Source organism: Apodemus sylvaticus, chromosome 22 (assembly GCF_947179515.1).
Source record: "Apodemus sylvaticus chromosome 22, mApoSyl1.1, whole genome shotgun sequence".
Classification (NCBI taxonomy): Eukaryota; Metazoa; Chordata; class Mammalia; order Rodentia; family Muridae; genus Apodemus; species Apodemus sylvaticus.
The window spans coordinates 28806563-28824252 of record NC_067493.1 but is presented as its reverse complement, the minus strand read 5'-3'; the positions used below and the strand labels follow the sequence as shown (position 1 = coordinate 28824252).

General features: G+C 36.6%; 1 protein-coding gene across 1 annotated transcript in view; it reads right to left on the bottom strand.

Annotated features, from left to right (window-relative positions):
* Positions 1–16948, bottom strand: part of LOC127672475 (cytochrome P450 3A13-like) — a 93244-nt gene extending 76296 nt beyond the window's left edge. Inside the window, exons 1-4 of the mRNA XM_052167621.1 lie at positions 16878–16948; positions 15255–15348; positions 6846–6898; positions 2342–2441 (exon numbers count right to left, since the gene is read on the bottom strand). Of these exons, the coding sequence (XP_052023581.1) occupies positions 2342–2441; positions 6846–6898; positions 15255–15348; positions 16878–16948 (318 nt within the window). The remainder of the gene's footprint in view (positions 1–2341; positions 2442–6845; positions 6899–15254; positions 15349–16877) is intronic.
* Positions 16949–17690: the final 742 nt, after the last annotated feature.

The following is a 17690-nucleotide window of genomic DNA, read 5'->3' as shown; positions in this document are numbered from 1 at the left end:
TATTTAATGGTAGTTGTATGAGCAGGTTTTCCTCCATCTACTTCTGTCCCACAGGGGTACAACAGTTGCAGAGCCCAGAAGTGGGCAATGGATACAATGACACTGAAATTACAGACATGTTTTATGTATCATATGGCTACGGGGAATTGAACCCTACTATGATACCTACAAAACACAACAAATACTATTATAAGGAAATGTTAATAAAAGTATAATAGTAGCATTAAAAGATTGGTAGTAAGTATATATATATATATATATATATATTAGTAATCAATAGCTGACTTGTTGGATTCAAGGTCTGCTGAAAGTAGAAAAATGCTTACTGTTACTGGAAACCTAGCTAAATATGTGTGGCCATTGAGGATTCTAGAAGTAATCCTATTACTATCACCCTACCAGAGCAGTATGCTATGTAACTGTCTTCAAATTTTTTCATCATATCAACAGAAAAGTATAGATTTCAATCCTTGTCAAGAAGTTTCTTTGAAATGTAAAGTGACAATTACAGAAAAGCACAGCTAGTCATTATGGAGAGGACTAATTTTCACACTGCTCTCCTAGCTTATTGATACCATCACAAGAGATTTGCTGCACCTAAGGCTAATAGAACATTGTAGATGTATGGCCAGAATTTTAAAAGCCAGAGTATCAGGAAGATTTTTTGTGAGATTATGCCTTCTAGCTATACCATGGAAGCTACAAAATGAAAAATCCACATCATTGCCTAAACAAGAACACTTTCATCAAATGGTGATGTAGGGAAAATGTTAAACTCCTAGATGAAGAGCCAGAGAGGGAGAATCAGTCTTCTCCTGAGATTCATCCAGGACTGATTATTGAATGCTGAGCAATCATCTCTAGAAACATACATATGGTGGTAACATTAAACAGTACAATCAAGTTGTACTTATGTATTTTTCATCTATATTTATGTATAGCTAATTAAACAGTCATACAAGTTTCATTCAAATACTTGAAAAATAAAGGCAGGCTGATTTGCATGAATCTTGGATAAGCACGATCTACTGAGTGAATTACATAATAGCTAGGGCATATATTGGGACTTGTTCAAAAAAAGGAAAAAGAAAGGAAGATGAGTGTGTGAATTTGGAAGAGAGTTTATGCAGGAATATGAGGGGAGTGAGCAGGAAATAATGAATAATATAAATGTAATTTAATTAAAATTTACAAATTGTCGTGCTAAACTCTTTATATAAAAAGGTATGTATTTGAGTGATGTTAACATTTTTTAGATAAATACTTAGCTCTGTCATCACAGAAAACTGTGAATTCTGGGTTTGAATATATGCACTGATACTAATAAAGAATTAAAACACACATCTAAAATAAATGCATATACATACATATACATGTACACAAATGAGTATATGTGTATGTGTATATGTATATGATATATATGCATCTGGATATATGTGTATATTTGTGGAGTATTTCCTAGCCTATGTATATGTATATATACATAGATTAGGAAAAGTATATACATAGTCTATGTATATGTATATATACATATGTATATATACATAGACAAGGAAAAACTGAAGGAGATCAGAAAAACAGTAGCCTTAACCTTAGTTATTATTGCCACTTTTCCATGGGGAATAGGGGGTGAAATAAAAATAAGGAGACAGTAGAGACCTGTCTTTGGCCTTCGGCAGCAAAGCTGCTAAAATCAGCTACTGACTTTTGCTCTGTGATCTTGTTTTCTTATCTTCTCTGCTGATAAGTGTCACATCTTCACTTGTAACTGATTAGATAGCAAGTTCAGTCCTCTTTAACCATTAGCCAGAGGCTATATGTGCAAACGAATTAAAGGAGATTTTCATATATTTCTGAAAAATTTTCCTTCAGGAAGGATGAGCTACCCTGCTCCCCAACACAATAGCACAAAGTCACATAACACTCTGAACATTGTTGGAAAATTATGGTGAAATCATAAGAATTTCAAAATAAAATGTTTGTTTGTTTGATTGTTGGTGCTGAATCATGAGCCATGAGCAAGATAAATGTGTTCCAGGGCAATATTAACAACTTTTCATAGTCAAATTTTTAAATGAATGCTCACATTTTAATTTTTTGCATTCTAAGATTGTGATTACAATATTTTTCGCAAGTACTACTTTCTCTTTTTCATATTCATTAGGTTTTGCAATAAATGTTTCTCCATGCATATATGAATATGCATATAATCGTCCATATATATATACATAATACATATATATATATATATATATTACTAGCAATATATATATTGCTAGATAAAAAGATAAAAATTTGTCCAGTATGCACAATGTTTACATTTTGAAAACAAAATACCTACAGGTCGATTTGTGAAGATTGAATAACATTCTTTCACTAACACCTTCTTGATCATGTCTGGATCTGTGATGACCAGGACAGGGGTCATCCCATCATGGAGCCTGTATTGGGAAAACAGAGATGATTACACCAGTTTGATCCAGAACTATGAAATGAATCTTGATCTTCTATAAGAACAATTGTTCTTCACTAATGAGCCATCTCTACAGCCCCTATACCATTAACAACTGACAAGTGGTAAAATTTGCAAGGAACTTTTCCTTTAGAAACATTAGAAATGTAGAACAGTTCAGTATCATTGAAGAGGAACAGACTCTCTCCTCTCCCTTTTGCCCTCTCCACTTGTGGTGAACTGAGTGCAGGAGCTGGCACCTGCTGGGGGTCATGAGATCAGCAAATCTTGCCCCAGTGGTGTGTGTATAAGAGAGTTGGAAGTCTAATCTTTTCAAATACCTCTCAGGTCCAATATAGGATTCTAAATTAGCCCAACCTGACAGTGACTCCTCCAGGAACTTTTGGAGTGCATGATTGGGCCAGTTCTACAGAAGAAAAAAAAAAAAAACAGGATCTCCATGACACTAGATAATGACAGAATATTTGATAGATGTCCCAGTGAGGTTCCAGATTTGATAGTATAGCAGAAGCCAGAGGACTAGGACCATACCAACAATTCATTAAAATTAACATTTCCAAGCAAAGAAGTGTGGACAAAATTTTATCTCGTGGGACACTCTCTGACACATAAATGCTTCCACAATGAGATTTTTTTTTTCTGTTGAGGTAAGGTCACAAGGGTTGAGGGTGGGTATGAGGAGACAGGGTACTGAGTTGAATTGGGGTGTATGATATGGTAATAAATTCAGAAGGAACCAATAAAAATTACCCATGGCATGGAACACATTGTTCTTAGTGTTCATGCCAATGCAACTGACCTTGTGATTACTATTGAGATTTCTGAGGATGAATAAATTACATGAAGAATTAGAATCTCTTCTACCTTGCTTGTGTCATGCAGAACATTGATGTCACTTCTTCTCAGACCGTAACCAAATTACAAGCATCTCTCATAGGGAGGTTATGCTGCTGTTGGCTCAGTTATCACACAAAATAATTAATGAAACATGCCTAAAGACAATAATATAATTTAACACATACTATACCTGTACTTTAAAGTTAGTTGTATGGGTTATGAGAAAATATCCATATACATTCCTGTTAAATAGTCATTGTCTTGTAATGAATGCAGTAAAAAGAGTAGGAAAAGAAATTTCAGCTAAGTGTGATGCCACAGACTTTTAAGACAAGTAGCCAGGAGGTAGTCATGGAAAACAGTGATATCTGGGCTATAGGAACTTATACTTCTACCTTGGATATGTGGATATCAAGTCTCAAAAAAATAATGAGAGAAAGCCCGGGATGCAGCAACCCTATGGAAAGTATTACAGGCAAGTCAAGGATCCTGAGATTGAGAGAAATGGTCTTTCCCAGAGAAGAACACATCAACTGATTACACAATTCCATGTAGTCAGACCATAATATATAAATATAATTAAGACTGACTGAGCATGTTGTGATTATGAATATAAATTCATTTGCATGTACAAAATATATATTTGAAGGGAGAAAGGGGAAGGGAGGAAGGAAGCAATTATAACCTCCATCAAAAATGAAGTAATAACAATAAAAAAACCACACTGTATCAGTACTGTAAACTAAACAAAAGTAATAACTATAAATACGCCCATTTTCAGCGGGCCCTGTACGTTGTCTGGACATCACAACAGTATAGGCATAATGTTTTTATACATTGTGTTAAGTTTACCCTCAATTATTCAAATGCTTACTTTTCTGACCTCATAAATTGTCTCAATGCTTACTGTCATGTTTATTACCAAGGATCTCCCTCTCAAGTTTGTGTAAACAATTCTTATCATTTATTCTCTGACTTGTCAAAAATACTAACCACCCAATGGCTGGGCAGAATGTAGAATAGATCAGGATACCTGCCAGGCATAGAATGGAGAGAGTGAGAAAGAATTCACTTTTCAGATTAGCTGACAGGATGGAGGAATCGGAGCCATGGAGAAGTGGTCAAAGAGCCAGACTAATAATAATATGCAAGTATCATGGGATGTGAGTGGGAGGAAGTCAGATCCACATAGGAGAAAAGGGTAGGTCATTTAACTGCTCAGCTAATGAGGTATAGATGTGAATAAATGCCCTTTGTTCTGTGTAGTTATTGGAGAATACCATAAGGTAAAGAAGTACAGCTGTTCAATTAATTCACCATTTAAATTTATATTATATGTAATTCATTTACATAATAGTGCTGGCCCAATTTAAGGGGCATAGGTGAGCTAACCCAGGGTAAAAGCATGAGAGAGCTGGTCCTGACAGTCCTGCTGTGAAATGAGTGCAATGGTGGGGTGTGGATGCTCCCCTCACCATCTGTTAGCACTCAAGAGAACTAGCTGGGGGTGGTCAAGAAAACAGATGAGCTGGCCCTGTTTGTCAATGGACACAGAGCTCAGAAGAACAGACCTTTGTAGGCCAAATCTGTTTGTGCACTTTGTGAAAGTTATCCTTGTGTTATTGAAATGCCTATTTCTCTGTCTTCATTTCTTATTTTAATCTGAACATAGCATTGTAAAGCCTATGTCAATAATTTCATGACTCAAATTTTTGTCTTACCATATTTTCTCTGTCATGTCAATAAAAGCTGATCACCCATTTGGTGAGTAGAAAGAGAGAGAAAGACACATTCAGACTGAACCATGAGGAGAGAGGAGGGAGTTCATGAGAGTTCAGCAGAAGCATGGAAGGCTCTAAATTAAAGTATTATGCAGATTTTGGCTTGAAGGTATCCAGATTTGTTTAAGGGAATGAATAAGATAGATCAATTGACTTCCCAGGAATTGAGGTGAAGCTTTAAAATAAACCTTTGTATTTCTGTTTCATTATTGGAGAAATAGCTTGAATAAAGAAAAATGTCCATCATATTAATTTATACGTTATATTAGTTATATTAAAATGAACAATTAGAGGCCTTACACCTCACCTAAGCAGCACAGTAGAGCTGGCCATGGTTGAGGGGATGCAGGTGATTCAGCCCTGAGGATGAGATTGAGCCAGAGCTGTCTCTACCACTCATCTGTGATGAGGTGTTGTGGGTGATGGGGAGGTGCCCACCTCCTTTTCCCCCATTACCTCTGGTAGCTGGGAGAATTGGCCCTGTGGTCATAAGAACTGACAAACTGACCCTATCTGTGATCTGCCGCAGCACTGGCAAGAATTGGTCCTGCATCTTGTGTGGGCAGTGGTAGATCTGATTCTGGAGATTAGGATGTGGGTAAGCTATCTCATGGAATGAAAGAAGTAAATCTGATCCTGTGTCTTGTTGATGGTACCATTGGGTGGCAGGGCTATACCAATCCTGGTAAGCTCACCCGGTTAGTGTGGGTAAGGTATAGCCAGTGGGATAATTAGCTCTCTTACTACCCAGGCCTAGATCCAGGGCTCTGAGTTGGCCCACCTCTAAATCTACATCATCCGCTAATGACTCAGACACATGAATTGGCCAGTCCTTTTTCAAGGTTTCAGAATTTCCTTGACACTTGGCAACAACAAAATAACTGGGAGAAGTCCCAATGAGGATCCAATATTGATGGTGTCACACAAGCCAGAGCCCTCAAACCGGACCAATGACTCACTGCAGTGAACATTTGTAAGTAAAGATGTGAGGACACAGGGATATAGTGTGGGACACAGAGAAGCATGCTGTAGTTTCCACAATGAGATGTTTTCTATGCTTTATTTTTGGACATTGTTGTCATCATCATCATTGTTGTCATCAGTAGTGTTGAATTACGTGTGTGTGTGTGTGTGTGTGTGTGTGTGTGTATGTGTGTGTGTGTGTGTGTGTTTGTGTGTGTGTGTGTGTGTGTGATTATTTTGTAGGGAGTTTACGTTGCAAGGATGAGAGATAGATATGAGGGGATAGTAAGATGAGTAATAGTGGGATGGCCTATGTGAAACTCATAAGTAATCAATAAAAAGATTTAAAACCACAAAGAAAAACAAAAATAAATCCTGTCTTTGAGAATAGTAGAAATGTTTTTATTAACTGCTTTTCTGGTGCCTAAGTGAGGGCAGGAGACATTCTTTTAAAATTATAATCATGTTTTAATTTTGTCTAAATTTATACATTTTACTCAACTTAAAAAAGGTCCTAATTAATAACAAATAGAGCCAAGAACCCTTATATGACAGTGAGTAAAAGTAAGACTATGCTGCTATATCATTAAATGATGCTGAAAAATCATGACCTGCAATGTTCTAATTCAGACTGAATTACAACATACTTATGGAACTGTTGGCAGGGCAGTCTTTCACACACTTTAAAATAGGTCAATGCATCCAAAGATACTCTAGGCTGACAGAGTCTTCAGTCAGGTTGGTTTCACATATTAGCAAAACCATATATTAGACATTTCCAAACTACTTACGTCCACATATCACCATACTTTTTTCGGAATTCTATGTCACATTTCCACACACCCTGGGAAAACAAATTAAATAGATCATTATTTTTATACACATTTGGCCCCTAAGTGAGAAACCAATGACTCAGTAACCAGGAAATTAGTCTCATTGTATAACGTTCCTAACTTTCAAGTAATAGAAATTGTATAACGTTCCTAACATTCAAGTAATAGAAATCCTACAGTATTCTCTGAGACATGTCAGGAATTTAAAAGATATTCATGATTTTGTTTCTGAGTATTGTACATTCCCAATTTTTCCTTCTCTAATAAAAGAACAGTGCTAACTGTATTAATCTATGGCAGTTTCTTTGGTTATGCTTTGACTGTGGAATCCTGAAACACACTAGTCTTTCACATTTTGATATATGAAGGCATCAAGAATCAGGGAGACTGACAGGAATTTTCAAAATCTCTTTCCTTCTCATTGCTTATTGCCCTTTCACTCACCCGATGATTTCTCTAGGATTTTAATATCTTCTGTAAAATGAAGACAACATTGATGCCTATAGCATATTAGATTTATACTAGAAATGAAGTACAGGCAAATGATTTTGACTTCTGGTGCCTCTGTTAAACATCAAAAGATAAGGAGTTCTTCCCTGATATAAGGGAAACAAAGTCAAAAGCTTGATCTCAACTGTTACCACTGAACCCTGGGTTGGGGGAGGAATCAATGTAGTCATTAAGTGGTTATTGTGACTTTTTTGAGATAGAATCCTATGTACCTCAGCCTGACTCAATCTCTGTGTATATAAAGCTGAACTTGAATTTCTAATCCTCTTAACTGATGGTATTATAGGTGTGTGGCATCATCCTATAATTTGTATGATGCTGGGTCTAGCCTAGGGATTAGTCTGTTCCAGGCAAGCAATATACATAAAGCAATTACTCCTTCAGCCACTGTCAATTTCAACTGCATGAAACTATGAGCCTGGCAGATGTTAAAACCTATCCTGTAGAGCACTCCCCCCAGGGCTTAGAGTTATTCTGAACCAAGGCATGCTCAGAGACTCTAAAGAAAGGACAAAGAGAACATTACATTTCAGTCCTTGTACACAAGCAGACTTCCTAAGTTATAGTCTAGGGATGAAGACAGTGCATTACAGAAGTGGAAGTTGTAGTTCCAAAGGGATCTGACTTTTCCTGAGCTGTCAGAATGGCATATGTGTCTGAACTATCCTAGGTTGTTTGCCAAGATTGTATCATTTAGCTCTGTGGTGACCTTGGTCATTTTTTCCTGCATTTAACATGTAAGAAGTTATGATGCTCAACAAATTTCCAACATAAGTCATTATTTTATGGAAGACTTCCTGTTTTGAGCTATGTTCCTTCTATATTTCTTTTCCATGATTCTTTCCCTAATCTTCTCATCATCTTGCACTTTGGGCATCCTCATTCCTTCTACTTGACTTATGTGTTGCTCAATGTGGGTCCTGAGATTATTAGAAATAATATTTGTCAAATGTCAGACTTGTGGATCTGTAAAATAGAAAGGGTGGTGTAATCACTGAGAGAAAAGATAGTACAGTCTCTATTATTGTGTGAGGTCAATGTTTGTTTTGAGCTTTAGTAAAGTTTCTTTTATGAATATGTGACCCCTTGCATTGGGGAATAGATTTTCAGAATTGAGACTTTGTCTGTGTGGATTTTTCCTTTGATGAATATGAAGTTCCTTCTCCATCTATTTTGGTTGAAAGTCTATTTCAGTGGATATTCAAATGGTGACTCTAGCTTTTTTCATGGGACCATTTGCTTGGAATTTTTCCTAGCATTTTACTTGGAAGTAGTGTCTGTTTTTATCAGTGTGGTGTGTTTCAATTGAGTCTATTGATGTTAAGACACATTAAAGACCAATGGTTCTTAGTTCCTGTTATTTTTATTTTGGGAGGTAATATTGTGTGTGTGTGAGAGAGAGAGAGAGAGAGAGAGAGAGAGAGAGAGAGAGAGAGAGAGAGAGAGAGAGAGAGAGAGAGAGAGTTTTTATGATTTTCTACTTTTATGTTTGTTGTGAGATTATTACTTTGTTGTGTTTTCTTGCCTGTATTTTCTATAATGAAATTTTCCGTTCTAGTGTCCTCTGTAGAGCTGGATTAGTAGCAAGATACTGTTTAAATTTGGTTTTGTCATGGAATACTTTGGTTTCTCCAATGTCGGTGACAGATAATTTCGTTGGGTATAGTAGCCCGAGCTAGCCTTTGTGTTCTCTTATTCTCTGTGTGACACATGTACATGGTCTTCTGTTTTTTATCACCCCTGTTGAGAAGTTTGCTGTAATTTTGATAGGTCTGCCTTCATATGATACTTTGTCTTTTCCCCATATAGCTTTTAATATTGTTCTTGTTCTGTAAATTTCGTCTTTTAGTTAATATGTGAGGGGAAGATTTTCTTTTCTGTTTCAATGTTGTTGGTGATTTGTGGTCTTTTTGTATGTTTATGGCCATCTCTTTTTTAGGTTAGGGAAGTTTTTTCCTATGATTTAATTGAAAATGTTTTCTGGGCCTTTGAACTCTGAATTTTTACACTATTCTATTCCTATTATTCAGAGGTTTGATCTTTTCATTGTGCTGTGAATTTCCAAGATGCTTTGTATGAATATGAGGAGCCTTTAACACTTCATATTTTCTTTAAACAGGGTGTCAATATCTTTTATGGTATATTCCTGACATTCTCTTGTCTATCTCTTGTATTCAGCTGGTTGTGCTGGCATTGTAGTTCCTTATTCCTTTCCTATTTTTACATTTCCAGGGATCCAGGGTTTCCTACATTTGTGATTACTTTATTGTTATTATTTCCAGTTTAGGTCTCGCAATTTTTTGATCAATTCCTTCTCTTGGTTGAAGATGTTTTCCTATATGTATTTAAGGGATTTATTTGTTTTTTCTTTAAGCACTGCCTGTGTTTTCCTATATTTCTTTGAGAGAGTTATTTACAACCTCCTTAAAGTTCTCTATCATTTTCATGAGAGGGAATTTTAGTTATGAATCTTGCTTTTCAGGCGTGTTAGGGTTATCTGGGCTGGCTGTGGTGGGAGAAGTGCATTCTGATGATATTGAATTACATTAGCTTCTGTTGCTTGTGTTTTTGTGCTTTCTTTTTGTCATCTGGTTGTCTCTGGTATTAACTGCTCTGGGTATCTCTGACTGGATTCTGCTTCATTGGAAATAAATACCTGTAACATGGGTTAAAGCAGGTCTCCTTGGAGGAAGGCAGTGCTTTCTCTTGTTTTGTACACTCTGTTCTGTCTCTGGTCACAGGAGGCCTACTGTGTCCCTGATTTGCCTCTCTTCCTTTGTTCCTGGTTAGGGGAGACTTCCTGTATCACTGGTTAGGGTGAACCTCCTGAGAGACAGCCAGATTTTGCTGCATGAGGTCAGCACTTGTCTCAGTTGCAGGAGGAGATACAGACTAGAGGGCAGATGGGGCTCCCAAAGAGGAGATAGATACACTCTATGCCTTCACTGACTCATGACAGGTAGCTCTCCTTGGCATATCATATTCTGCAGATATTTTAATTCAGATTTGTCAACATTACTTTCTAATCATTTTATCCTTTGTATGAAGTATACAATCCCCACAGCAAGTACTGTGTTTCTTAGTGAGAATCTGTCTGGAATGGCTGATGTTATACTTGAAGAAGACATTCATCCTAGTTTGTATGTTTCAGTTATGTCTTCTCAAAGCGTAGATTCTTTTGCATTCCCTTACCCTCTAAACATTTACTCTGACAGTGTACATGCCATGCAAGTTGCTCATATCCTTCCTGGTAGCTAGTAAAATTTACTGAGGCTAAAGAGATACTTCACTTGTCTCAGCATGTCCAGCAACAACTTCAGAACCAAGAGATTTTCTTTATTTTCTCCAAAATCTTCAAGCACTAGTCTTTCTGCTTTCTTGGAAAGAGGTCACGCAGTATATCCAGCTTCCTATTATTCCATTCAGATGTTTGGTGTGTCTTCTCAGTTTACACAAGCTACAGACACAGTCAAGTCTCCATCATACCTCTGCTATGCCTCACTCTCAATTTCCATACTCTAATGTTGTGTGCAGTTTAAGGCTACCAGATTTTCTCTGAGACCAGCTGAGCTACCAGTCCCCAACTGACTTCCCTTATGTTTTTACCAGTCTGTAGCTCTGGGAGGTGATAATTCTACCAGCCCCTACCTTGAATCCACAGACAAAACACACACACACACACACACACACACACACACACACACACACACACACACACACAGTTTGTTCCTTTCCTTTTTTATTCGATATATTTTTTATTTACATTTCAAATGATTTCCCCTTTTCTTCCTTTCCAATTCATCTACCTGGCACAAGTGCTGGGTGCTGATGTCTTTCACATGGAAAAGTGTGCCCTTATCAATTCATTGTCTCCATTTCTTCACCTACCCTAAACTTCAGTGGCAATTCCCAACCAACCTCTGTGAAACATCTTTGACGACCCATCTATGGTAGTGGTCACAGACACCAGCGCCCCTTGAGACCTCATATAGTTGCTATGTTCTTTCTCCAAATATGTCAGCAACCCCCCTCCTTCTTTGAATCTGTCTTTTTATCCTGGTACGTGGAAAATCTGCCTCTATTTTTTTTTTACTAGAAATTGGCCCCTGGCTTCTCTTACGGACAAATAATGAAGCAATTGAGGAGAACAGGACCATCAGAATTGTCCTCTTTCAGTCTAGAGATCAGGTATGGCAAATCATCCTGATCATGTAACCTATCTGCCTACTGCTTGTTATGTTGCAAATCCCCAAGACTTACAGTATTATAGTTGATAGATGTTATAGACATATCATCAGCCACATATCATCAGCCACAGCTCGACAGCCACAAATGTGACACATATCTGGGTTACTCCACATGTTTATCCAAATGACTAGAAATGCTGGTAAGCATTAGTTTACTAATTGCCTAGAATCCTTTTCTATAGCTAGCCATTGAAAATGTTAAAAACAATGAACATTCCTGCATACACTTTTGGTGCCTTTAAAAATTCATGCCATCTTTAGTATTGTATATATAATTGGTCTCGCTTACATTCCGCAAAGGCCAAAAATTGTAAGTGGGTATTTTAAAGTATTTCTTGAAAAGAAATGGAATTTTACATATACCTGCCTACTCCTAAAAATCTTCTCAATTTTAATTCATCTATATTTTTTTTTGAGATTTGATCGACAAAGATTAACTGCTGCAGAGAATTTATGGCAGACATGCTCCAGATATAGAGGTGTTTATAGAAAGATCTTACTATAGGGAAACGGTGTGGTCCTGACTCTGTGCTTATGTAGGGAAGTAGATATATTTGTGTTTTTCCAGAGGCAGCTTATGGAGCAGCTTGGGTATCAAAGCACTTTTTCAGACATTCCTATTATTTGAAAGCAGCTGCTGTACTATGGGTGCCAGAAACTGGGATGCATATGATGATAGGTTTGAAGTCTGGTTGGTCATACTCCCAACTTGATGATAGGTTAAATGTCTCACTGCAGAAAAAAATTGCATGCTCTATGAGACAAGGCACCCTGTTACTTACATTCAATTAATTGTTAGCAATTCTGGCATTACTTTCTGCCAAGTCCATGGAAGGTGATGAAGTCTACTGGGCCTATCAATCTGACATCCATTTTGACACAGACACTTAGGAAGCCTACTTACTAATAATATGATGTTTACTGTGCAATTCTGATGTTTCAGTGCTCTATCTGCACTGGAATATCATGAATTATTTGCATTTTCATTGTTGTATCAGTATGGATGTTCTCATTTGAGTGACTGATAAGGACTATTATTTTATTATCCATGTGGAATTAAGGATAGAACTTATCAAACATCACCAACTTATTCATCACCTGAGTTTTCTAGTTTCTGATCAATTCAATTATCCATTGGATATACAAAGCCCAGAATATGGTGAGAATTCTGTGCTTTGGTTCAGAATAAAATTCCCCATAAATGGCATACTCCAATGGTTCAACAGTATTCCTTGCCTCTTAGTAGATAGATGATCCTAGGTGTGCTCAACTCATCTGATTAAAGATAACTTCTTAGAACCTGCCCATTGGATATTTCCTATTATACCATAGTCAGTGAAAGGGGTGAAAAGGAACTTAGGCTGTTAAATGTACATCTGGATAATGAGATGATCTATTGAAAAAATGACAAACCATGCCATAGACATCATTTTATATTTTACCTTACCTATTCTATCAACCCTCCATATATTGAAGTGAGTGAGAATCTCCCTATTCAAGAGAGTGAGAGACACTTCAAAATTACTTGGGTCAGTTTTATCATTTCTGTGAAAACTCCTCTGCTCATTCAGGCCTTATTTTACTTCAACGCCCTTCTTTTGCTATGGTCCCTGTGCACCTTAATGATACATTAAGTATGGTGATTTTGATTAACACATGCTCTGTGAAATACATTAGGATTTTACTAAAAAGTATTTCTAGATCAATTTTAACCATAACTTTTACAGTACTAATAATGATCAAACCAGAGGCTACTGTCAGAATGGCCCTTGTCCTACAAGTGTAAACTGCCCGTTTTGTTAATAAGCTTTCTCATAATAGCTCTGTAGCTTGGCCATCACAAGAAGAAATGTATAAATCCCAGCATTTAAATGTTTTAAACATTGGGGTGTTTTACCTAGGAGATACTAGGATATCAGTTACAATTACTGTTGTGCTGGCTTTAGATACCTATATGTTTCTCTTCTAAGTCATGAGGGGGCAAGTGAGAATTGAAATGGGATAGAAGAATATATCATTTGCAGGGAATATAGCATCAGGATAATGTTAGTTTAGACTTCCTAACCATAAATCAAATTGTTAAATACCTGTGCCAAGTTCATTGCACATTCAATTTCTCTTTAGATGTTTCTAAAGATATATTACACTGTCTCTAAACATGTAACATCTTTGTCATCTCTGTATATTTGTGGAGTAGTATCCTCAAATTTCTTTTATTGGAATGCTTTTTTTTTTAGGAGGTCTTTTCTAGTGTAAGGGACATCTGGGGCTTTTAAACATTTAGGTACAAATTACTCATCTGCGTATAAAAACTAAAAAGTGTGGTACTATTTGATCCATACTGAAACAAAGATCTTACAGACAACATGGTCAAAGTCCAAATAGAAGAGTTTGTACAGAAAATACAAACAGTTCCTGTTATTTCAAGGAACAGATTTCACAAGGCTCTGTCTCAATCTGGTGCTATGTCCTCTAAGCAGTCAAGGATGAAGTTTCTGGGATTCAAAACTTTCCCTCAGCCCATGGTTATCCCAACAAGTGTATGTCAAATACATAAAGAAGAGGTCATCAAAAAATGATGGGGTAAGTTATTGCTTTTTAAAGTGAGGTCTAAAAGTGTGGAATTCTTTGGAACTTAAGCCCTCATTTTTGAAGAATCACGATCTAATGAGTAAATATTTAACATGTTGGTCTGTTGTTAAAAATGATATGCCAGAACTCCATCTTTAGAAAGCATACACAAAAAGATTATGTAAATAAACATTTCAAAATTGTCTGTATGTATGTACATGTACATGTATTTGTATATATGCATGTATTTACACATATTCCACACTACAAACACTACAACTAAGTATTTTCATATTTGTCAAATCATGCTTTCATTAATAATTTTGTATAAATCTGCTTCTGTTTTGAGAAACAAAACTCATGATATGGTTAAACATCTGTGGTTTGTAAGAATTATCTAGTCTCCCATATTCCAGTTCCGTATAGTTATACACAGGATCCTATTTTGTAATGAAAAGGAGTAAAGCCAAATCTTCATTTAGGTGGCAAAGCCTTGCCTGTTATGTTGGAAATGAGAACATGGTTAAAGAGTTCCGTTAAGAATTCAAGTATGTGCATATTCCCCAAAAGTACCAATATGACTCTTGATAGCCATATGCCAGAGCTACTCAACAAGTAGAGCAAACAATGTAACTGAAATGTAATTCAAATTGGTTGGGTGCCACTCATTGGACTTATGCATATGATCCTTTTAATATTGATTATGAATAATTGTACATTTCAAGAATCTGAACTGAAAAAGAAACCTAAGTCTTTTATTTTTACACAATTTACACATCAGCATTTTGGCATCGGGCCTTGGTGTGTCAAGATCTAGTGTTCTCCCTTGACCTGACAAAAACCTGTGGACACCAACTCAAGTCAATAAATTCCAGGGATAACCTGGCAATGATGTTGGTGTAGCACAAACAATTTTAAAAGCTGAAAACTTTAGCATTTCATTGCAATGGCTACTTGTACTGGTGAACTGACAAGGGTTTCTTAACACACATGAAAATGACAGTCACTGAAGCAAAGTAAGTAGCTCAACATCACTTACCCTCCTGTAGAAAAGCATTGTCCCAATAAAAGGCAGAGGCTTGGGGCCAGGAATCCCCAGATTTTTAAAATGTCCATGGGTAGAAGTTCCATAACTAAAACATGAAGGAGAGAACCAGCTCATGGGTATACTAACACATACACATATATGAATACACAGATTCATATGGACATGTATAGGTATTGATATATGCACATATGTATTCACACAGGTACTAATCTATGTATATCATTGACTCAATATATGAGTATATTCATGTGTATATGTGTTTCTGTGAATATATATTCTTGGATGCAGTTACTAGAATCTTTTCAGTGAGGAGACAGGTGAACAGAATTTAACATAAACTCTTAGAGTATTAATACTCTTCACATTCCAACTTAGCATAGACATTTTAGGTTAATGCTTGATGTTTCTAATCCTAGAGTTAATAAGTAATACAACTTTATAAGCTATAGTTTGAATGTTACTGAGGGTCTCACAGACTTAGGAAGCAAGCACAGATAACCACTATGGGTAACCTGAATGCAAGGTCCACAAGATCCCTTGTGAATGTTATGTAAGCAGTAAGCTGTGAGCTTGCTCAACATAAGAGGATCTTTCTGAGTTGTCATGTGTCACAGTCTGCAAACTGTTCAGAACTTCAAACATGCAGCTGTTGGGATGAAGAGAAGGCTCAGCAGTTAAGAACATGTGCTGCTCTTGCAGAGGTACCAGGTTCTGTAACATACACACACACACACACACACACACACACACACACATACACACACACACACACACACCAATTCACAGCATGCTATAATCCCAGTACCTGGGAATCAAGTACCTTATTCTGACATTCATATTTATCACGCATGTAGGCAAACCAGTAATGTACATGAATACTCTCATTTAAAGATACAGTATTTGGAAGTCACCGTTTGGTCAGGTGTGGTGGTTTGTTGCTGCAGATGCCTTTGAGACTTTCATGCCCATGGAAGCAATATTTAAAACAAATTACTGTCATAGCACCATAAACTTTTGTCTTTCCAAGGTATGATTGGTGACATGGCCATAAGATGTTTTCTTCCATTTTCCCAAGAATAGTTGAAGAGCACCATGAGTTACCCAAATGATATTACTACTACATAAGTCATCATATATCTGTCTTATTTCTTCCAAGGCTTTCAGTACTGAGTACATCAGCTAAATGTGCTTAATTAACTGACTTTGTAACCTAGCCATCTATATTGAAAACACTTTCTGGACAAACAGGCTACAGGCAGAATAATCTTTAACATCTCAGGTGTAGTCGTTGTGAGTTCTATATCCTAGAAACCTTTCTATACTAATGTGACAAATTACAGACCAATAACACAAAACCACCAAGATAAGTAGTTGTATAACCACTTCAAGCCCGGTCTTTAGTTTCACAACACTGGCTCCTAAACAAGAGTTGAGACAGTATGACTGAAAAGCTCAATGAGATAAATGATTTAGTTTACAGCAGATTTCTTTTATCATCTCTGGCAGAATGAATTTTCATTGGATAATAACTTTTGTTTTTCAAAAGGGAATAAGAGCCTAAGAATCATCCCAGCTATTGGAGTACAAAGAAGAGGAGTCCGAGCCTTTACTCACAGGTAGAGCAGCACGACGATAGTTGACAACAGTGCCCATGTTTCCATGGAAAAGTTTGGAACCAGGTCCATGGATTTGACTTCAACAAATCTATTGTCTGACTTTTCCTAGCAGGTAAGGCCTTGAGTTCCCCTTCTGCATCCAGTTGTTTATCTGTGCTTCCAATCAGCAGTATTTATGTGCTAGGGCAGTAGGTGGAACAATCAATATTGTCAGTTGAACAATTAACTTTGTATTCTAAGTACTGAAACATGAGTTTCCTCTTTACAGTTAGCAATTGTTCATTAAAACTGACATTTTCAATTCTTTTGTAGTTATTTTCTGCAGGAAATTAATAAATAAAGCTATGCTCTCAGTAAGACCAAAGATCATCAATATTTTAAATAAAAATTATAGTAATGTGATTGATGCTAAATTTCCATTCTATATTTATGTAGTTTCCTACATTGCAAAGTTTATTAAATATTTGCACACATGCTCCATTTGTAAATGTTTATGCACATAAACATTCCATATCTCTGGAATACTTTAAATACCTTAAAATGTAAAGTATCACATTTTGTAACAAAGCATGACAAAATGCCACCCTAAATAAGTAAATAAAATCATCCTAAAATAAACTACAATGTCTCATGCATTTCTTTCTCTTTTTTGGTTTTTGTTTTGTTTTGTTTTATTTGTTTTTTTCTAGACAGGGTTTCTCTGTGTAGCTCTGGCTGTCCTGGAACTCACTCTGGAGACTAGCCTGGCCTCAAACCCAGAAATCCACCTGCCTCTGCCTCCCAAGTGCTGGGTTTAAAGTCATATGACACC